This window comes from Engraulis encrasicolus, chromosome 6, assembly GCF_034702125.1.
Source record: "Engraulis encrasicolus isolate BLACKSEA-1 chromosome 6, IST_EnEncr_1.0, whole genome shotgun sequence".
NCBI classification, from domain to species: domain Eukaryota; kingdom Metazoa; phylum Chordata; class Actinopteri; order Clupeiformes; family Engraulidae; genus Engraulis; species Engraulis encrasicolus.
Window position 1 is genome coordinate 12,188,203 of NC_085862.1, and position 19,336 is coordinate 12,207,538.

Below are 19,336 nucleotides of genomic sequence, written 5' to 3' on the forward strand. Positions count from 1 at the left end.
GTCAGGGACCAGGGTTATAATGGTGCTGTGAGAACACAGAGAAAACACTTCTGCGACCCCAACACAAAATTCTGTGCGATCAGGCTGGTGTGTGTGTGTGTGTGTGTGTGTGTGTGTGTGTGTGTGTGTGTGTGTGTGTGTGTGTGTGTGTGTGTGTGTGTCATCAGTCATCATAGCAATTGGTCCTGGTTCATGCCATGCCAAGTGGTCGTAGTTTCTTTCTGGAACCAAAACACACACAACAAAGAAATTCAGAACAACAACAACATATAGCAATTCATATCAGTACTAAAAATTCTAAAAGCTCAGTGTGTGTTTGTGTGTGTGCACTCTATATGTGTGGGTGTGTTTGCGTGTGTGTGTCTGCGCACCCTCACACTTTACTTTATTCCATTTCATTATTTTTGTTTTATGTTTAGCTGCATGTCTTGTATGAATTGTGCTATACAAATACAGTTATTATTATTATTATTATTATTATTATCATTATTATTATTATTATTATTATTATTATTTACCTGTTCAGGTGTCCGAGGGCGGGGGCAGGGGTAGAGGGGTGTCTTTGGAGGGATTCAGTTGCTTTTGCTGAAAGAAATATCAGGTAGAGTAGAGTTAGCCTGATTATCCTCTACGTTCAAATCTCTTCAAGACTTGGTCTGAAGAGCATAACAATTGTCATTTCCCAAACGGCATGGTTGACCCGTCTCCCTTGGTTTGCTTATGGTTGTTTGCTTCCCGACAAAGTGAAAGCAGTTCCCGTATTTTCCGGAACTCAGAAAGTACTTGCATTGCTCTTGACCTGACTAGTCGCAACGCCGAAGGTGTTGCGTCACGGGTACAGGTCTTTTCGTCGAATGGATTCTTGAGAGGGGACCATTCGAACAAAACGTTGGACCATTCGTATAAGGCAGGGGATCTTTCGTTGAGGATGTTCCGTCTACCGCAAAAGCCTACGAAAGGTCCTTAAAATTGAACTAAAGATCCTTAGGTTTCAACTAAACGTCCATTCAGCCTGCCTATATTAGAAATGTAAATCAGCTTTTTTAATGCTCATTTTAACGGGTTTTCTTCAGCCTGCCTATATTAGAAATGTAAATCAGCTTTTTTAATGCTCATTCTAAGGGTTTTGTTTATTTAAATATGTAAATCAGCTGTTAAGTTTTGGTTTTTGTTGATTTAAACATGTAAATTTATAAATAAAATGTACTTACTCATTTTAACTGGTAGGGCTATGTTGTTGGTTTTTTAACGTTTACGTCGTTACATCTTTTGACAATTTAGGCCTACGTTTACGCCCTTACATTTTTTGACAATTATCTAGACAATATTTGAGAAGCTTTTTTTTTCACGTCGTTACATTTTTTGACAATTTACGTTTACGCCCTTACATTTTTTGACAATTATCTAGACAATATTTGAGAAGCTTTTGTTTCACTTTTACGCCGTTACTTTACTCCCATCTGCGGGCAGAGAGGCGGGACCAAGCACATCCTGCTCGCTTTGAATCAAAGCAGTGCGGTTTAATGTGTCTAGAAGTAGGCTATTGACCCTTGTGCTCGCTTTGAATCAGAGCAGCGCGCGTCTAGGCTATAGACTATAGGCCTAGTGCATCTAGAAGTAGGCTATTGACCATTGAGCACATTGTCATGCAGCGAGTTTTCTGACTTTCCGGTAACTTTTTAGATGCGAAGCACCAGCAACAAGAGAAAGCTGTCTCCCGACACTTTGATGTTTCTGATTCTGAATGACAACAAATAGTTCGCGCATGAGCCAGAAAACAATATAGGTCCTAACAGTGTTGAAAACATTACAGAACCCATGCACCTGTGTTAAGCCCATGGCTACAGTAGAGAGAGAGAGAGAGAGAGAGAGAGAGAGAGAGAGAGAGAGAGAGAGAGAGAGAGAGAGAGAGGTTAAATCGCTACGTTAACACTGCACAGGAGCGCGTTCTCTCTCTGCCGCGTCTTTGCATGAACAAATGAACTGGTAATTGAATAACAGTTTGCCAGTATTGCAGGGTGTATTCAACCCAGTGTACGTTGGGGTGCAAGGGAGAGCAAGGAAGAGAGCAGCATCTGTGATTAACCGCTTCGAAATGTGTGCGTAAAACCTGCTGTTAAGTAGTGGATTTTGTGAAGCTTGAAGTGTACCGCATTAAAAAAAAGCTTTGTTTCATTTCGTGTTTGTATTTTACTTTGACGTTACCTATAGTCCTCAGTTTATGGGTATTGTCACCGTTTTGGCTGAAGGTTGACACCACGAACCAGATGACAATTGCAGTCTTGCCGCGGGTCTTGAACAGTGCGCTCTCTTTCCGATTCAGATTGCTTCTTCTGAGAAGGCAACTGGCTACCGCAGGAGAGGGGAAAGGTGGCAATATTATCCATAAGCTTGTTGGATATATTGTGTTTAGCCTATCGCAGATGAAGTTCTGGAATATTTTGTAGTGCATGGGACATTGACAAGGAAAGGTAGCTATGATATCCTCGTGAATAGGTCTTTGACTTTTCAAAATGCCTCCTGCTCGCTTTGAATCAAAGTAGTGCGGTTTAATGTGTCTAGAAGTAGGCTATTGACCCTTGTGCTCGCTTTGAATCAGAGCATCGCGCGTCTAGGCTATAGACTATAGTGCATCTAGAAGTAGGCTATTGACCATTGAGCACATTGTCATGCAGCGAGTTTTCTGACTTTCCGGTAACTTTTTAGATGCGAAGCACCAGCAACAAGAGAAAGCTGTCTCCCGACACTTTGATGTTTCTGATTCTGAATGACAACAAATAGTTCCATGAGCCAGAAAACAATATAGGTCCCAACAGTGTTGAAAACATTACAGAACCCATGTGTTAAGCCCATGGCTACAGTAGAGAGAGAGAGAGAGAGAGAGAGAGAGAGAGAGAGAGAGAGAGAGAGAGAGAGAGAGAGAGAGAGAGAGAGAGAGAGAGAGAGAGAGACGTTAAATCGCTACGTTAACACTGCACAGGAGCGCGTTCTCTCTCCGCCGCGTCTTTGCATGAACAAATGAAATGGTAATTGAATAATAGTTTGCCAGTATTCCCAGTGTACGTTGGGGTGCAAGGGAGAGCAAGGAAGAGAGCAGCATCTGTGATTAACCGCTTCGAAATGTGTGCGTAAAACCTGCTGTTAACCAGTGGGTTTTGTGAAGCTTGAAGTGTACCGCATTTAAAAAAAGCTTTCGCAGATGAGGTTCTGGAATATTTTGTAGTGCATGGGACATTGACAAGGAAAGGTAGCTATGATATCCTCGTGAATAGGTCTTCGACTTTTCAAAATGCCTCCTCTCAACATTCAACATGTAAATGGGTTATTCTGTAGTCCAACGCTATCCTGGCAGGAGAATCATTCGTTACAAATACTGCATACACACTCAGCAATTGTGTCTGTTGGTTTTTGTCCTCCAGGTCTTCATAAAATCATCTACCACCGCTGTAATAATTTGACTACACACCGCTGAACAGTTAACAGTTTTTTAGGCTACTGTATTGACAATTGCAGTCATGCCGCTTGTCTTGAACTGTCTCTCCCCGTTCCATATCGTGACAGCCAGATGAGAAGCGCAAAGGTGGGGGCTATCCGCAATCGCGGAGGAAAGGTGTCAATATCCATAGCCTAACCCTTGAACTGTGGAGCAATTACATATTGTTTAGGTTCTTGAATACTTGGAATTAGCATGGAATTAATTTTCCATAAATAAGGAAACGTGTAAGATTTATCCTCAATCCTCCCCGATAATGTTTTTGTCATAGGCCTAATGTTAATGCCCTCCCCAACACATATCCCCAGTACAATATTGCGACACACGCTTGGCACAATGATAGGCCTACTAAATGAGTTCAATGTTCTTGCAACACTTTTCCCAAGAAAAGTCAGTTTTCATTTCGAGATTCCAGAGCAAATCAGCTGGTACTGCGCTGCTCGCTTGCTGGTCAATAAACGTTGAACTGAACCGTGTTGTGTGCGTGTGTGGCTATGTGTGTACCATCGTATGTCCATGATCGTCCGTGCTCTTATCATGCAAATGACATGTCATGCAGGCAAGGGCGTCCGTTTGATTTCAAAAGTGCTGGCCCGGACAATTACCATAAACCCGAGTAAGGTTTGAAAAGTGCTGGGTACAAGATAAGGCTACTTCCGATTTGAGGTTTCATGATAAATAGCCTAATACGCATTGGCGTATTGACGCATAATGTGGCCATGTTAAAAATTAAAAGCCATCTGCGCTGTCTTGTTTATTTCTGATATCCTGCGCTGAAGTCATCTTTATCATACATATTATTAATGCAACGGTAACTGAGTGGTTAACCCATCATAACTACATGTAGCCTTGCATAATGGTACACGTCAATTTGTTGTCATAACTTCGCTCTGTCCCTTTTGATTTCCCCAAGCAATTCATCCCTTTTGTCATTGTCCCTGTTTTACTGTTAGTCTTATGGACCTAGGGCGTATCGATCACCATTATTTGCCTGAAACCTGCAAACTAAACACTGCATGCGCGCAGCCACACAGAGCATTCTCTGTGTCAAAGGAACCCTTTCTCCGCGCCTGTGCGGCATTCTCCTTATCGCTCCTAGAATGGCAATACATGTTGGCAGACTTTATTTTGCATAATTCACGATTATCTGGATATATTTGGCTAGGTTACTCAGCAAAGAACATCATTAACGTTAGTGAGGTAACTTTTGGCGTGCTGATACAAACACCAACGGTGAATCACGATGCAGGCCCTACTTCCCCAACCATAGCCTACTGAAAAGGTCCATAGCCATTGTGTTCAACGCCCTTTGATAGGCTCTGCCTGTATCAGGGTCGATAGGCTAATGATGATGGTCAGGGCGCACATCAGTGTTTGGGTTGTCTATGCTTTTTTCTGGAATACTGTGCCGATTAGATAGAAATGATCATGTTATGAACCCGAGTTTAGTAGATATCGCGCGGTGAACGAGGCAGCCTGCAAACAGTTTGAAGCGCAATGTGGCTGTAACAAGTTAGAAAGTAGCCAAACCATGTTGCTTGTTAACCTGTTTAAATTATGAGCGTTCCACGAACTATCTTTCTTTGCGCACGCTATAAACTATGGTTAACTATTTATGCTTTATGATGTTGGTAAAGGCGGGATAATGTATTGTCCACACGTGACTACGGAAAATACATTTCCCTTCAGAGATAACAGCACTCCGCCTTCGGCGTCGGGGGTGTTATTCGCCCTGTAGGGAAACATTTTCTTATAGTCATGTGTGGACAATACATTATCCCTTAGGCCTACCTTTAAATTGATGTCGTACATTTTAAAACATTTCGTTGATATTGTAGTGGTGCAAACGACTGTAGTTATGAGATGGGCGCCAGCCAGGCAGCAAGACTGCCGTTACCTTTCCAAAAATGAATAAAAATCAGTGACCAACACATTAGAAATAATTCATATCAACACAACGAATATCTTTTCTTACGTTTAGTAGTGCACTTTTGCAAAACCCTCTCAATTTGGAACAGCTCACATCAATGTCTGGCTTTAGCGATTCTTGCGAATGGTGATCTTCTCGGCGCACACTTCATGGTTCCCTCTCTCTTGCTCTCTCGGCTTGTTGCTTCCTGACAGTCTCACCCGCCATTTGAAATTAACTCCATTTTATAGGCTGCACGTGTAGTTCACAGGGGGTAACGCTGTTATCTCACTCCGGAGGAGGCAGAGGCAGTCCGTTACAATATAGTATATATAAAATAGGCTATAAAATAGGCCTAATGATAAAAAAGCAGCCTGAACTAAAATTAATAATTAATTAAAAAAAATAGAGACGCACGCACTTTCTACATGGTTCGATTTTTGTTTTCATTGCATTGTGGTGGTAGGCACACAAGTTTGATAAAATATAACAAATAATAGGCTAATAAAATAGGCAGACTAAACTAAACATCTGCCCAGTTACACGAAAGGTCTGCATGGATTGAACGTAACGTCCTTAGGTCTTCTACGAAAAATCCTCAGGTACTGCACGAAACGCCCCATGCCTTCTACGAATGGTCCAACGTTTTGTTCGAATGGTCCCCTCTCAACAATTCATTAGACGAATCGTCTCGAATTCTTGCGTCACTAGGAGGGCGCTGCCTGTCTAGAGTAGAATAGAGTAACTTTATATCTGAGTGTTCACATTCACATTTCTATTTGTCCCCAATTGTTGCAATAGAACGCATTTATTATTATTATTATTATTATTAATAATAATAATAATAATAATACTTTCATTTTATATAGCGCCTTTCAAAACACCCAAGGACGCTTCACAGAGTGTTGTGATGGAAAGTGTGAGTGTGTGTGTGCGCGTCAGTGTGTGAGTGTGTGTGTGAATGCATGTAAGTGAAAGTGCTTGCAATTTATGTACAGTCGCAGTCGGCAGCCCGGAAGGAGGGAGAACTAGTAATTCCGAGTCTCAAATGAATGAGTCTTAAAGGGACACTGTGTGAGATTTTTAGTTGTTTATTTCCAGAATCCATGCTACCCATTCACTAATGTTACCTTTTTGATGAATACTTACCACCAGCATCAAATTCTAAGTATTCATTATGACTGGAAAAATTGCACTTTTCATACATGAAAAGGGGGATCTTCTCCATGGTCCGCCATTTTGAATTTCCAAAATAGCCATTTCAGCTGCAAAAATGACTGTACTTGGACTATACTAGAAAATCTGTGTTTATTACTTAGTCAACTTTCATGTAAAGATCAAATTTGGCAATAATCAGCCCAGTTTCAATGAGCAGCATAGTTGCAGTACCTTTTTTGACCATTTCCTGCACAGTGTCCCTTTAACAGCCTCATCCATGGCTTGTGAACCCATGAGCCCATGTTACATAACTATAGGATACCAAGGGTTACCTCGGTTCTCTGAGGGAGATGAACGAGATGTCCCACTATAGGTTAAACCCCTTTGTGTGACCATTTACTGAAATTTGTTTTCAATCATGCCGCTAGGCAAATGAGCTGCACAGGTGGAGTTCCGCCCCTCGGGACATAATCCAGTTGCGCTATAGGCTCTAAGCTTCAGTCTGCGTTGAGCTCGTGAGGTGAGTGGAGCAATCTAGTGAGATGTCTCATTCATCTCCCTCAGAAAAACGGCGTTACCCTTGGTAACAATAGGACATGTATATGTTCCCGGTTCTCTGAAGGAGAATGAGAGAGACAACTCACTATGGGAGGCCCACGGCAGAGCTGGCAGTAGGCGACCCTTGGGCTCCGGTGTTACGATCGGGTGTATGTCATGTATGTCCTGTAGAGAGAGTCGTCGAACAAAATTCGGCTGATAACAATCAGTTTCTGTTCTCTGAAGGAGAATGAGAGAGACGACTCTCTTCAGTTCCCTTCTCATTCAGAAAAGCTCAGAGGACCGATGGTGGAAAGAGGACCAGCACATGCGCGTTCCCGCTTTTATACCCTCTTGGAGAGCGGCTACGATGGGTCCTCGCTGCTTTATGCCTTCAGCCGTGATTATAAAGGTGCTTTAGTGGATGTCTCATACGATGAGGACCTCCCGTAGAGAGTAGTCGAACGAAATTTGACTGATAACTCTAGATCTTCAGGCGGAGAAGCAATGTCCAAGCGGTAGCGAGAGGTGCCAGGATTCGCCCAAATGCACCCCCCCCCCCAACATGTGTGTGCACTGCACATCAGTGCATGTAATGCAATGACATGAGAGAAAGAGCAAAGTAGAGTGTGTCTCACTAGCCTGATCATCATTGACGTTCAAATCTCTTTGAGACTTGGTCTGACCAAGAGCATAACAATTAACATTTTCCAAACGGCATGGTTGACCCGCCTCCCTTGGTTTGCTTATGGTTGTTTGATTACCAACAAAGTGGGAGGAGTTCCCATATTTTTGGGAACTCAGAAAGCACTTGTATTGCTCTTTACCTGACTAGTTGCAATGCTGAAAGTGTTGCGTCACTAGGAGGGCACGGCCTGGCTAGTGTCTCACCTTCTCATACAAGCGGTAGTGAAGTCCTCGATCTGAAAGCCACGGGTGCTTCAGGGCCTTAGTCGCACTCATTCTCCAGCTGCCAAACAAAACGGCAAACAAAAGAGGTTAACACTTCACTTGACGCCCGTGTCATATGCAGTGCATGCATGTCACTACAGTGTCATAATAGTGTCATGATACATTTATAGATAAGTCATAAACATTATGTCTATGTCATAAACATTTTATGACTGTTGCCTTCAAGTGACATTCGGTTACTGCAAAGACCCACATAACCGAATGTCACTTAAGGTCAACAGTCATAAAATGGTTATGACTTATCTATGACTGTGCCATGACACGGTTATGACCCTGTAATGACATGCCTATGAAACTGGCGTGAAGTTAAGTGTTACCCAAAAGAGTTTGTGGGTGAAACACAGCTCAACTGTCTGCAGTGCACAGAACACCATTACATGGCGCCATTTTTTTTTCCTTCACTAAGTTTCACTAACAAAACTGGACTGTGTCAAAATGTTCTTACCTAGAGTAGATATGACCTCTACACGTTTCCCCCCACAAATCACCCCCCCCCCCCCCCACACACACACACACTTTCTCTCTCTCTGTCTATCTATCTCTCTCTCTCTCTCTCTCTCTATCTCTGTCTATCTCTCTCTCTCCCCCTCCTCTCTCTCCCCCCCTCACCTCTTGCTCTTGACCAGTAGTCGTGTGATGAAGTCCTTGGCCTCCTCAGAGGTGTGTGCGAACTCGGCCTCCTCGAAGCCCGGCTGGCTGGACAGGATGTTGTTCAGCGTCTCACTGTCATCGTCCCCCAAGAACGGGGACAGGCCGCTCAGACTGGACAGGGGAGACACACACACACACACACAAAGGGAGAGAGAGACAGAGAGAGAGGGAGAGAGAGAGAGAGAGAGAGCTTGGTGTCAAAAAAAACAATGACATGGGGGCGTGGTGACACACACAGACACAGACAGACACACACACACACACACACACACATTACATGTAATTTGAGGAGGCAGGCCATAGACATACTATCAAAACATCAGTACTTCAGTACTTGATTCAGACATGACGTGTGTGTGTGTGTGTGTGTGTGTGTGTGTGTGTGTGTGTGTGTGTGTGTGTGTGTGTGTGTGTGTGTGTGTGTGTGTACGTGTGTACGTGTGTACGTGTGCACGTGTGCGTGTGTGTGTGCTTACAGCATGTATGTGATCACGCCAAGGCTCCACATGTCTGTAGGGAAGGAGACGAACTCATAGTTGATCACCTCCGGGGCCAAGAACTCTGGAGTACCAAAGCTCACCTTCAACTTCTCCCTCGGCTTATACCTGAGATAGATAGATAGATAGATAGATAGATAGATAGATAGATAGATAGATAGATAGATAGATAGATAGATAGATAGATAGATAGATAGATAGATTGATAGATTGATAGATTGATACATAGATTGATACGCAGATTGATAGATAAGTACAGTCAGACACACACACACACACACACCCTTCATTAGCTTTGGATTAAGTGTTTGGCTTACCGTCTGGCCAAACCGAAGTCGATGATTTTGATCTTATTTGTCTCCCGGCTCACACACAGAATGTTTTCTGGCTACAGGGGGGAAAGAGGAAGAGGATACCACATCAAAATATTACACAGGATTTTCTCTGGCTACAGGGGGAAAAGACCAAGATGGTGGTGAGGCCCGCGGTATGCTTGCTGGATACGCGTGCGCGGGCACGATTTGTGCATGAGTGCGTTAACTTGCATAGTTCATGTCAATTTTATGCATGTTAGATACTGCAACCAAACGTGTGCGTTAGGTGCAATATCTTCAAACTCTTTGGGGGTGATCGTAAGAAAGACTGCACAGTCCCATGCAAGTGCTTCCAGAGAAAACGACGATGGCGGCAACTTTTCAAGAGCGTCTTGAGCTTGTCCGAAATAACAACCATTCGATTTGCGATCATTCTTCCCCGTTGCACTTTGACAAAGGAGCGTGCAAATGTGGAAGCAATATCAGTATCATATCCTTGCCCGGGGAGTCCCTATTGTTTTGCTTACATCTGCGGTCCCAATTTCCGGATCACAATGCTGTTCTCTCTGCCCCCTGGATGACACCGCCAGTATTTAGCGTGTTGGTCTGCTTTTAAAGCAAGCATGTGCAGTCGGTTGCTCGCGGTGACGTGCATTATTTGTGGCTCGCAGCAAGTGTACCAAGGGCTAAAGTCTGTCTGACTGGCAGGTCGCACAACGCTCGGAGAAGGGCGGAATTGGGCGACTTGACTAATAGTACCTTGAGGTCCAGGTGTAGGATGTACATCCTGTGCATGTACTGCAGGCCCTCGCTGATCTGCCGGATGAAGAGCACGGTGTCCAGCTCCGTCAGGTTACAGCTGTCATCAATGATCCTGTCAAACAGCTCACCTCCCTCCACACTATACACACACACACACACACACACACACGCACACATACCACACACACACACACACACCACAGACGCACACACACACACGCACGTACACGCATGCACGCACACACTCACGCACATACACACACACGAACGGATGCAAGCACACACGCACACATACACAAACGCACACACACACACACACACACACACACACACGAACGCATGCACGCACGCATACACACACACAATTAAAACATTGAACCTTTTTCTCAGCTTTTGCTGTGACTGCTATGGCAAAAGAAATGCAAGATTTAGCCAGCAGAGAGAGAGAGAGGAGACAAAGGGAGGGAGAGAGGGAGAGAGAGAAAAGGGGATGGATGGATGGAGATGCATGAACTACTCACTATTCCAGTACCAGTGTGATGTTGTAGCGGTTCTCAAAGGCGGCGTAGAGCTGGATGAGGTTGGCATGGTCCAGCTGATTCATCACCAAGATCTCATTCTTTACAAAGTCCTGGAGAGAGAGGGGGAGAGGGAGAGAGAGAGAGAGGGGGGGGGAGAGGGAGAGAGAGAGAAAGAGAGAGAGAGAGGGGGGCAGGGAGGGGGTAGAGGGAGATTGCCGTTTGACATTTGCAGAACAATTGCACACACCCCAGGGCTTAACACTGATGCGCCCCCACCTCCATGGAGAAAACAATAAAAAGTTTCCCAGCTGTCAGCCTAGCCACAACAATTTTTGGGGGACTATTCTTCATTCACCATTCAGTTTGCAAATGAGAAAATTAGAGTACAATTGAGCTTTTGCGAGATATTGAAATACAATGCTGATGTCAGTGATGTCATCACAACGTATTACTTCCTGGTACGAGGCCACAAGCACAAGTGGAGGATGCAAGTCTGCATATTGGAATGCACCCTAGGAGAATGAATGGACTGATGGGAAAGTCACGCCCACTTCGTTGTGTTGGAGAGGCGTGCTACGACTCAACTTGGTCTACCATATTGACAATCTCTTATATGGAGTCTCTGTAGACATTACTGTTACGTAGTAGCCTGGTAGCCTAATGATAGGAGGGCACTTGCTTAAAAGGACACCTGCTTCACCTGCCAGGGGGTGGAGGGATTTGCAGGGGATCCTCCACGCCGCTTGCCTGGTTAACACCAGACCTAATCACAAGTGAGATTAGGTCTGGGGAGTTGCCTATTGTAAATTCCGTATGGGGCCGGAATACTTGGTTATTATGACACACTGCCCTGCTCTCTGATTGGGCAGAGAAACTGTTAAGGTCGGAATGCTTGGCCATTATGACACAGATCCCATGATCTTGGACGTTATGAGTCATCCTCCCCAGACTGTCTTTCAGATCGAAACGATTGTGTAGAACTAAAGGCAGTATGGGAGTTCCCAGGCTACCACGCTTGCCCTTTGTGTTAAAGCTAGGGTATCTGTTGGTTTTGGTTTTTATTTTGATTTGGCTTTCTGTTCTGATTCTTGGTTTCTGTTGATTACCCAGCCTTAACCAACTGAGCCGTAGATTGTTGTCCTGTCCTGTGACTCCGAAGACTGTAAATATATAACCACCCACTTGTAAATAAATTCACTTCTTGCACAGTTCTCCCCGACTGGCCATTGGCTTTCTGTGGTTTTCCCCGTTTTCATGGTTGTTGTTGCGTTGTTTGACCCTAGACCAACGTAAAAATTACCTACAAAGACTTACCTTCTCTTTCTGAGTCCGCGCCTTGATGATCTTAGCAGCCAACGTCAGGCCAGACTCTCTCTCCACACACTTGTGGACGATGCCAAAACGCCCCCTGATGAAGTCAAACACAAATTACATTTATTCGTTGCATTGATGTGATCTTTGAGAAGGGACATTGTGCACATCCAATCACAGGTTAAGGTGCAGGACAAAGGCTGAATCAGGTTTTAGAATTGGGGAGTGCGCACACTTGAAATTCTTTTTTCCTGTGGTATCCCATGGCAGAATTACGTTTCGGGCTCTAAATTAACACTAGCTGAAATCTCAGTTTCGCTGGTAGAAAAGGTGAACTTATGGGGGTGCTGTGGTGCAGCGCGCTAAGCCCCCCACACTTGGGCTTGCATGCCCACGGGGGACCCTGGTTCGAGTCCGGCTGGGGTCATTTCCCCATCCCACCCCGTCTCTCTGTCCCACTGGCTTCCTGTCACCATCTCAGACTGTCTTATCAAATAAAGGCATAAAAAGCCCCTAAAAATATATGTGTGTATGTGTGTGTGTGTGTGTGTTTGTGTGTCCTGTATGTGTCATACCCTCCTAGCACCTCGTCGTTTTTGATGTTGTAGAAAGCGCCGATGTTCTGGGACTTGGTGGTCACAATCCGATGCTGAAACGGAGCACGCGGAGGTGGACTAGATTCTAGCCAGAGACGGAGAGATGGAGAGAGGGGTTGGAGATATGGAGGGAGCTGTACAAGTGAGTACACCCCTCACATTTCTACAGATTTGTAAATATACCTTTCCATAGGTCAGCATTTAATAATAAGAATGTCCACTCGGACAAATACGCATGTAGTTACTGCACTTTGCCTTTGTACATTAGCACTGACGTACCAATGATGTACTCTCCTGCGGGGGCCTCCTCCCCTTCCTGCCCTGCTGCGGGACCTGTGGCTCCCTCCACATCAAGAGGCCTTGCGGCTGATGCTGATGCTGATGCTGCTGGTGCTGGTGCTGCTGGTGGTGGTGGTGCTGCTGATGCTGCTGCTGCTGCTGGTGGTGATGGTGGTGGTGCTGCTGCTGCTGCTGCTGATGATGATGATGATGTTGGTGCTGCTGCTTCTGTCTCCACAGCTGATCCTGCCTCTCCTGCTCCCTTCTCCTCAGTCTTGGCCTCCTCCTCCTCCTCCTCCTTCTCCTTCTTCTCCACTTCCTCCTTGGCCAGTTCTGCTCCTCGCTCCCTCATTTCTTCTCTGTTCGCAGTCACCTCCTCCATCGCCGCCTCCTCCTGGTGCTCCTTCTCCTTCTCCACACGGCTCTTCTCCTCCTCCTTTTCCTCCTCCATGCGGCTCTTCTTCTGTTCTTCTTGGAGCAGGTCCTCCTCAGACAGCTGACGCTTCGAGCTCATCCCGGCCTCACTGCTTCACAAAACACACAGTGCAGCACGTTATACATTATATTTAAATAGATACGCAATATTTAGCTGATGTTGTCATCCACAATGGCATTTTGCTGTTTTGGGAAAAGGAGGCAAAACAAACCCAGTCTGGATAGGGTTAAAATGTTTTTTTTTGTTTTATCACATTAATCGAAATGAATAACCTTAAGTCCCAGCCCCACTCTGCTCCCTCCCCCTGCTCTGTGTGTGTCTGAGAGTAGCAATGAGCTCATAGCTTGGCTAATCAATTTCATTTCATGCCACCAGCTGCCGCTTGTTTTGAAAACAATGCCTTTTCAATGTGACGTATAGAAGGCACAGGCTTTTACTGATTCACTCCTTGCTCTGTATTGTTTCTGTGAATGGGAAACACAGCCAGTGGAGGTGATGCACCACTTGCAAACGCGGTATGTGTAGGGCAGGGCTATTCAAATGGTGGCCCTGGGGCCAGATGCAAGGCTATGGCCCCCCACAAGGTCAGAACAAAATGGAACCTTTTAGAGATAAAAGTGTGGGTTCCGTATTGAGCCGAAACGGGCCAGGAAATGCAGGAAATTACATTAAGAAATGCAACATTTTAGGATCGCCAAACCCCCCATCTCAATGAATTGTCCCATATTTCTTACATTGACTGTTGACAACCATAATAGACCTACATACATATGTCATGTTCGGCCCCTTTGATGGGAGGAATTTGAAAAACTGGCCCTCAGTGACATTTAATTGAATATCCCTGTTGTAGGGTAAGTAGCTAGGGGTGACCCTACATACCTATTTCAAAAGCAGCGAGTGAAAGGCTTAAAAACATCTTAACAAATGTGTACCTCTGACTGCTGTCGGGCAGAGCTGAGCTGCCTTGCTCTCTTTCTCCATCCCCGTCTGGCCTTGCGATCCCGACATCCTTTGCCTCTGCTTCGGGTCTTTGTACAGTCCCATCAGCCTCCTCCCTTCGCTCCAGTTGTTGGACATCATCTTTGTCTCTCCCTTCTGTGGAGAGTTCTCTCTGTTCTGTGAAGAGTTCTTTCTGTTCTGTGAAGAGTTCTTTCTGTTCGGTGGAGAGTTCTTTCTGTTCGGTGGAGAGTTCTTTCAGTTCTGTAAAGAGTTCTTTCTGTTCTGTAAAGAGTTCTTTCCGTTCTGTGGAGAGATCTTTCAGCTCTGTGGAGAGTTTTTTCTCTTCTGTGGAGCGTTCTTTCAGTTCTGTGGAGAGTTCTCTCTGTTCTATGTAGGTGGAGAGTTCTTTCTCTTCGGTGGGGAATTCCTTCCTCTCCACATCAATCTGCTTTTCTCTCTGTGCATCCAACTCTCTGGTCTCTGTGTCGTCTTCTTTCTTCTTCTCACTGTAGACCAGGTCCTTGTGCTCCGCCTCCTTCTGGGCTTGAAGCTGAAGATCTGAAGCTGGAATCTCGCCCTCATTCTGGTTGTCGTAGGAACGCTGGAAGTTCTCTCTGTTCAGTTTCTGCACCTCTTCTGAGGTAGGTAGGTGCGCACACACACACACACACACACACACACACACACACACACACACACACACACACACACACACACACACACACACACACACACACACACACACACGCACACAAGATAAAAATGATACACTAGCGACAGTAATATATACACACTCAGGACCCTGGACATATACAGTACACACATAAAGAGCACCAGCGATATTCTACAGATTTATCAGCAAACAGCAAGTGTAGTATTCAATGCAGTATTGCAGCGTCAATACATTTATTGCAACCTCTATGGAAGGCTAAGTAAATGAAGGATGAATCACCGCACACTGGTATCTTTGCTGGTTTATTTGGTGAACAACGCGTTTCGCTATTGCTTCATCAGGTTCACTCTGACATTACGCATATCACCCAAAGGTTGGGTGGCTCTATGGAAGGCTATTACGGTTTGTGACAGTTGACCAATTTGTAATGTGTGTTGCTTTTGTTGTAAGGCTTTATCAGCTAACAGCAAAGCATTCCAAAGGTCATAATGGTGGGCAGCAGCTCGTGTAGTTTCAAGAGGAGAGAGTTGATGGGGCATGGCTTTTAGAGTTTGTTTCTTTGTCTGTCCGTCTCTGTGCAAAACTGTGCTCTTACCCTGCTAATTGAACCTTCACACTCCACTTTACACTTTAGTGGTGCAATGTGCAATTAATGAAGATTGGCCAATAGGCTGGTCCACTTGAGCCATGAAACTTCCCACACTAAAATGACAGGTGTCTCAGATACAAACCCCAACTCCGATGAAGTTGGGACGTTTGGTAAACAGTGAATAAAATCAAAATGCTATCATTTTCAAAACATTCAATCTATTCATTAGATGGAGAATAGTGAAAAGACAACATATTAAGTGTTAAAACCGAGAAAAAATATTGTTTTGGGGGACATATGTACTCATTTCTAATTTGATAAATCCAACACGTCTCAAAAGAGTTGGGACGGGGATCAGTGAAATTTAGTAAACATCCAAATAAGATAAAACAACAAAGAAGAACATATCAAAATGAATTGTACTGACGGACAATATAGGTGTCCAGGTATAAGATCATCACAGAGAGGCTGAGTCACTCAGAATTAAAGATGCAAAGGGAATAATTACCATAGTTATTACATACATTTTTGAATTCCCTTTGATTTACCACGATTGAGTGTATATAAGACATATTTTTGTTAATAAAATCATTGTATAGGTTCATGACATCATGAAATATATATTGGCTGTAGTCTCACTCTAATTCCTGGAGTGCTAGAGCTATTGAAAATAGACTATATTAAGAATGCTTAATGCGTGCAAATGATACAGGGGTGTAACATTCTCCTAAGCACCTGAGCTCACTTGAAATAAACCCAGAAGACATGGGAAACTATCCTTTGCTTACAGAAGTCAGCAGAAGTTGTAGAAGTCCATTCTTTTTGACAATAATAGAGCATTGCACATCCTGTGCTACAGTGAAAATGGACCATCCAACTTGTGTTAGTGCTAGCTTCAAAAGTCAGCCTCCATGATGGCATGCGGGTGCAGTAGTGCATTGGTTAAGATGTTCTCACTCATCTGTACAGTTAAATACAGTGCTGAATGGTATAAATGGGTTTTAAACAGCATGAAAAGCCACTCATGCATTATATTTTGAAGGGAGATCTTCGATTACTGCCACATAGTAAGGTCAAATTGCATTCTCTACTATGTTTTAAAAGTTTGGCTCCATCATAAGGACCAGCAGGTGATAAAATGGTGGGTTTTTGGTCAAGACCTGTCACACTGTAAGCACTACAGAAAGGAAAACATTGCAAAACATGACAAGGAATACACCCACCATTTAAGATGGTGAAATCATGTCCAAGATAGGAATTAACACTGTTTTTTATATAAAATCATCTCATCGGTTAATGTATTTAACTGTTTAGTGTTGTCTTTTGTTTTGTTTTTAGTCTTCCTCGACATTTGCTGCCATTTATTGTCCCCGTCCCAACTCTTTTGAGACGTGTTGGATTTATCAAATTAGAAATGAGTACATATGTCCCCCAAAACAATATTTTTTCTCGGTTTTAACACTTAATATGTTGTCTTTTCACTATTCTCCATCTAATGAATAGATTGAATGTTTTGAAAATGATAGCATTTTGATTTTATTCACTGTTTACCAAACGTCCCAACTTCATCGGAGTTGGGGTTTGTATTTTGTCCAACCCCTGTAGGCCTATATTAAGCGTAGCAATGGAAGTCTCTGGAACCAAACAAATCATCATCAAATGTACTTATACACTTTAAAAATAATAATAATAATGCTAAGTGCAAAACAGCTACTAAATCCACTGATATCCTTGGAGTTTTCCTCCTTCGGGATCCACACACCCTCTGCACATCTCCACTGGCCGCCAGATCACCCTCAAAATCTTCCACAGGTGCCGAAATAGTTTTGGGCAGCGCTTGTATACGGTGTATGGGAGACCACTAGGGCCTGGAGCTGAAGCTGTTCTGGCTCCCTTCACCACCTCCTGAACTTCCTTCCAGCTGGGCTCTCTCATTACGATCTCCGCCGTTGGAGCTTGAGGGCTTATCAGGGCCCTCTGTGGTCCTAGCTCCTGGAGTGCGTTTTAATATGCGGCCTTGCCTCCTCCACTTGCGCTTGTCTCCTCGTCCCGCCTCCTGGCCCCTCCTCCGTGGAGAAAACGATAAAGTTTCCCAGCTGTCAGCCTAGCCACAACAACTTTTGAGGGACTGTTTTTCATTCACCATCCCAATTGCAAATGAGAAAAAGACTCTACGATTGAGCTTTTGCAAGGTATTGAAATATAATGTTGTCAGTGATGTCATCATGATGAGAAGCAAGTGGAGGAGGCAAGTGGAGGAGGCAAGGTTGCATATTGCAACGCACTCCTGGTCTCTCTCCGGGTCGCTGAGAGTGTTGTGCAAGAAGGCATCTACTTCCTCAGGTGGACACATGAGGCTGCCACTACGCAGCCTCTTGGTGAAGGTGAAAGGGTTGGCGATGAAAGCAGCGCGCTTCCTTGCACTCTCTTTTGCTCGCATTCGGTGTCCCTCTGCCCGGCGTAGTGTCATGAGGTTCTTTCTCAAGATGTTGCGAAGCTCAGCAAGAGGTTGTTTTTCTTCTTCACTTGCCACCTTGAACTGCTTTCTGAGGCTTCGGAGTTCTTGGCGTAGGTTGCGCAGGTCCTGTGCGCTGCAGTATATTCTCCTGATCCCTACACTTCATCCTGGCCAGGTGTATCTTTAGTTTGTAGAGAGTTACTTGTGCACAATCACTGGTGCTGAACAAAAAGATTACGTATTTTTTGAAAAAAGGTTCGCACACTCCTTTGGATTTTTTTGAACATCATTGCCAATGAATGAATGAATAAAAAGAAGAAAAAATAACTCAGAGAAGAAAAAATCCAAAGGAGTGTGCGAACCTTTTTTCAAAAAAAAAAAAGGTGTATCTTTAGGCCTCGTGGATTCTTGCACACTTTTCCGCAGATGCATCTTGAACTCATGGTTGATAGTCCGTTGTCCTGTGCCAATACCGTAAGGTCCATCCAGTTGGGGTTCTCATTCTCCCCCCCTCTCGGGTTCCCCTGGGGGTATATTTCAGAAGGCTTCTTCGTAGCGCGTTTGGGTTTCTCCCTCACGGGAGAGCCAGGTTGGGGTGCTAGCCCTTCCTGTCCCGTTTGCCGTCTTTCCGGGCTGTCAACTGTCTCTCCAGTAGTCACCAGACTATCCCTCGAGAATGTTTACTGCATAGATATTTCTCAGCTGTGGCAGTACTTCAGCACCACGGCCAGCAATCTTGCCAGCACTTTGATGATCAGTTTCTCTCCTGTGAGAGTTGCATTATCAAGATGTATGCATACATGCCTAATCCAAAATTACAGATATAATAGTAAACTGAGTGAAAAAAAGAATTTAAAGAAAAGAAAAATGGATCAGCAGCTAGCTGCTTCATTACCTGGTGTGGTCTTTTTCTGGGACTTGAAGCTCCTCACCTGCAACACCTCATCAGCTGACTTTGCTTTGAACTAAGAGGCAAAATAGCAGAGAAGGGAGAAGTGGAGAGGGGAGAAGTAGAGAGGGGAGAAGTAGAGAGGGGAGAAGGAGAGAGGGGAGAAGTGGAGAGGGGAGAAGGAGAAATGGGGAGAGGAGACGGAGGAGAGAGGGGACAGACGAGAGAGGAGAAAGACAGAGCCAGAGGAGATAGGGAGAGGAGAAGTAGTGAGAGAAGTTGAGAGGAGAGAGGGGGAGAGGAGAAGTAGAAAGAGGGGGAGGAGAAAGAAAACAAATAATAAGTGTCCGCA

At 44.5% G+C, this 19,336-nt stretch overlaps 1 protein-coding gene across 3 annotated transcripts in view; it reads right to left on the minus strand.

Annotated features, from left to right (window-relative positions):
- Window positions 1-518: 518 nt before the first annotated feature.
- Window positions 519-19,336, minus strand: part of LOC134450701 (myosin light chain kinase 2, skeletal/cardiac muscle-like) — a 36,593-nt gene continuing 17,775 nt past the window's right edge. For 2 of the 3 annotated variants that reach the window (XM_063200645.1, XM_063200647.1), the window contains exons 2-13: window positions 18,991-19,060; window positions 14,369-15,011; window positions 13,001-13,527; window positions 12,701-12,806; window positions 12,129-12,222; window positions 10,815-10,924; window positions 10,291-10,432; window positions 9,535-9,605; window positions 9,197-9,325; window positions 8,679-8,831; window positions 7,989-8,067; window positions 519-585 (exon numbers count right to left, since the gene is read on the minus strand). In XM_063200645.1, the coding sequence (XP_063056715.1) occupies window positions 523-585; window positions 7,989-8,067; window positions 8,679-8,831; window positions 9,197-9,325; window positions 9,535-9,605; window positions 10,291-10,432; window positions 10,815-10,924; window positions 12,129-12,222; window positions 12,701-12,806; window positions 13,001-13,527; window positions 14,369-15,011; window positions 18,991-19,060 (2,187 nt within the window). In that variant the 3' untranslated portion in view covers window positions 519-522. The remainder of the gene's footprint in view (window positions 586-7,988; window positions 8,068-8,678; window positions 8,832-9,196; window positions 9,326-9,534; window positions 9,606-10,290; window positions 10,433-10,814; window positions 10,925-12,128; window positions 12,223-12,700; window positions 12,807-13,000; window positions 13,528-14,368; window positions 15,012-18,990; window positions 19,061-19,336) is intronic. The other variant, XM_063200646.1, reaches the window with a different exon arrangement.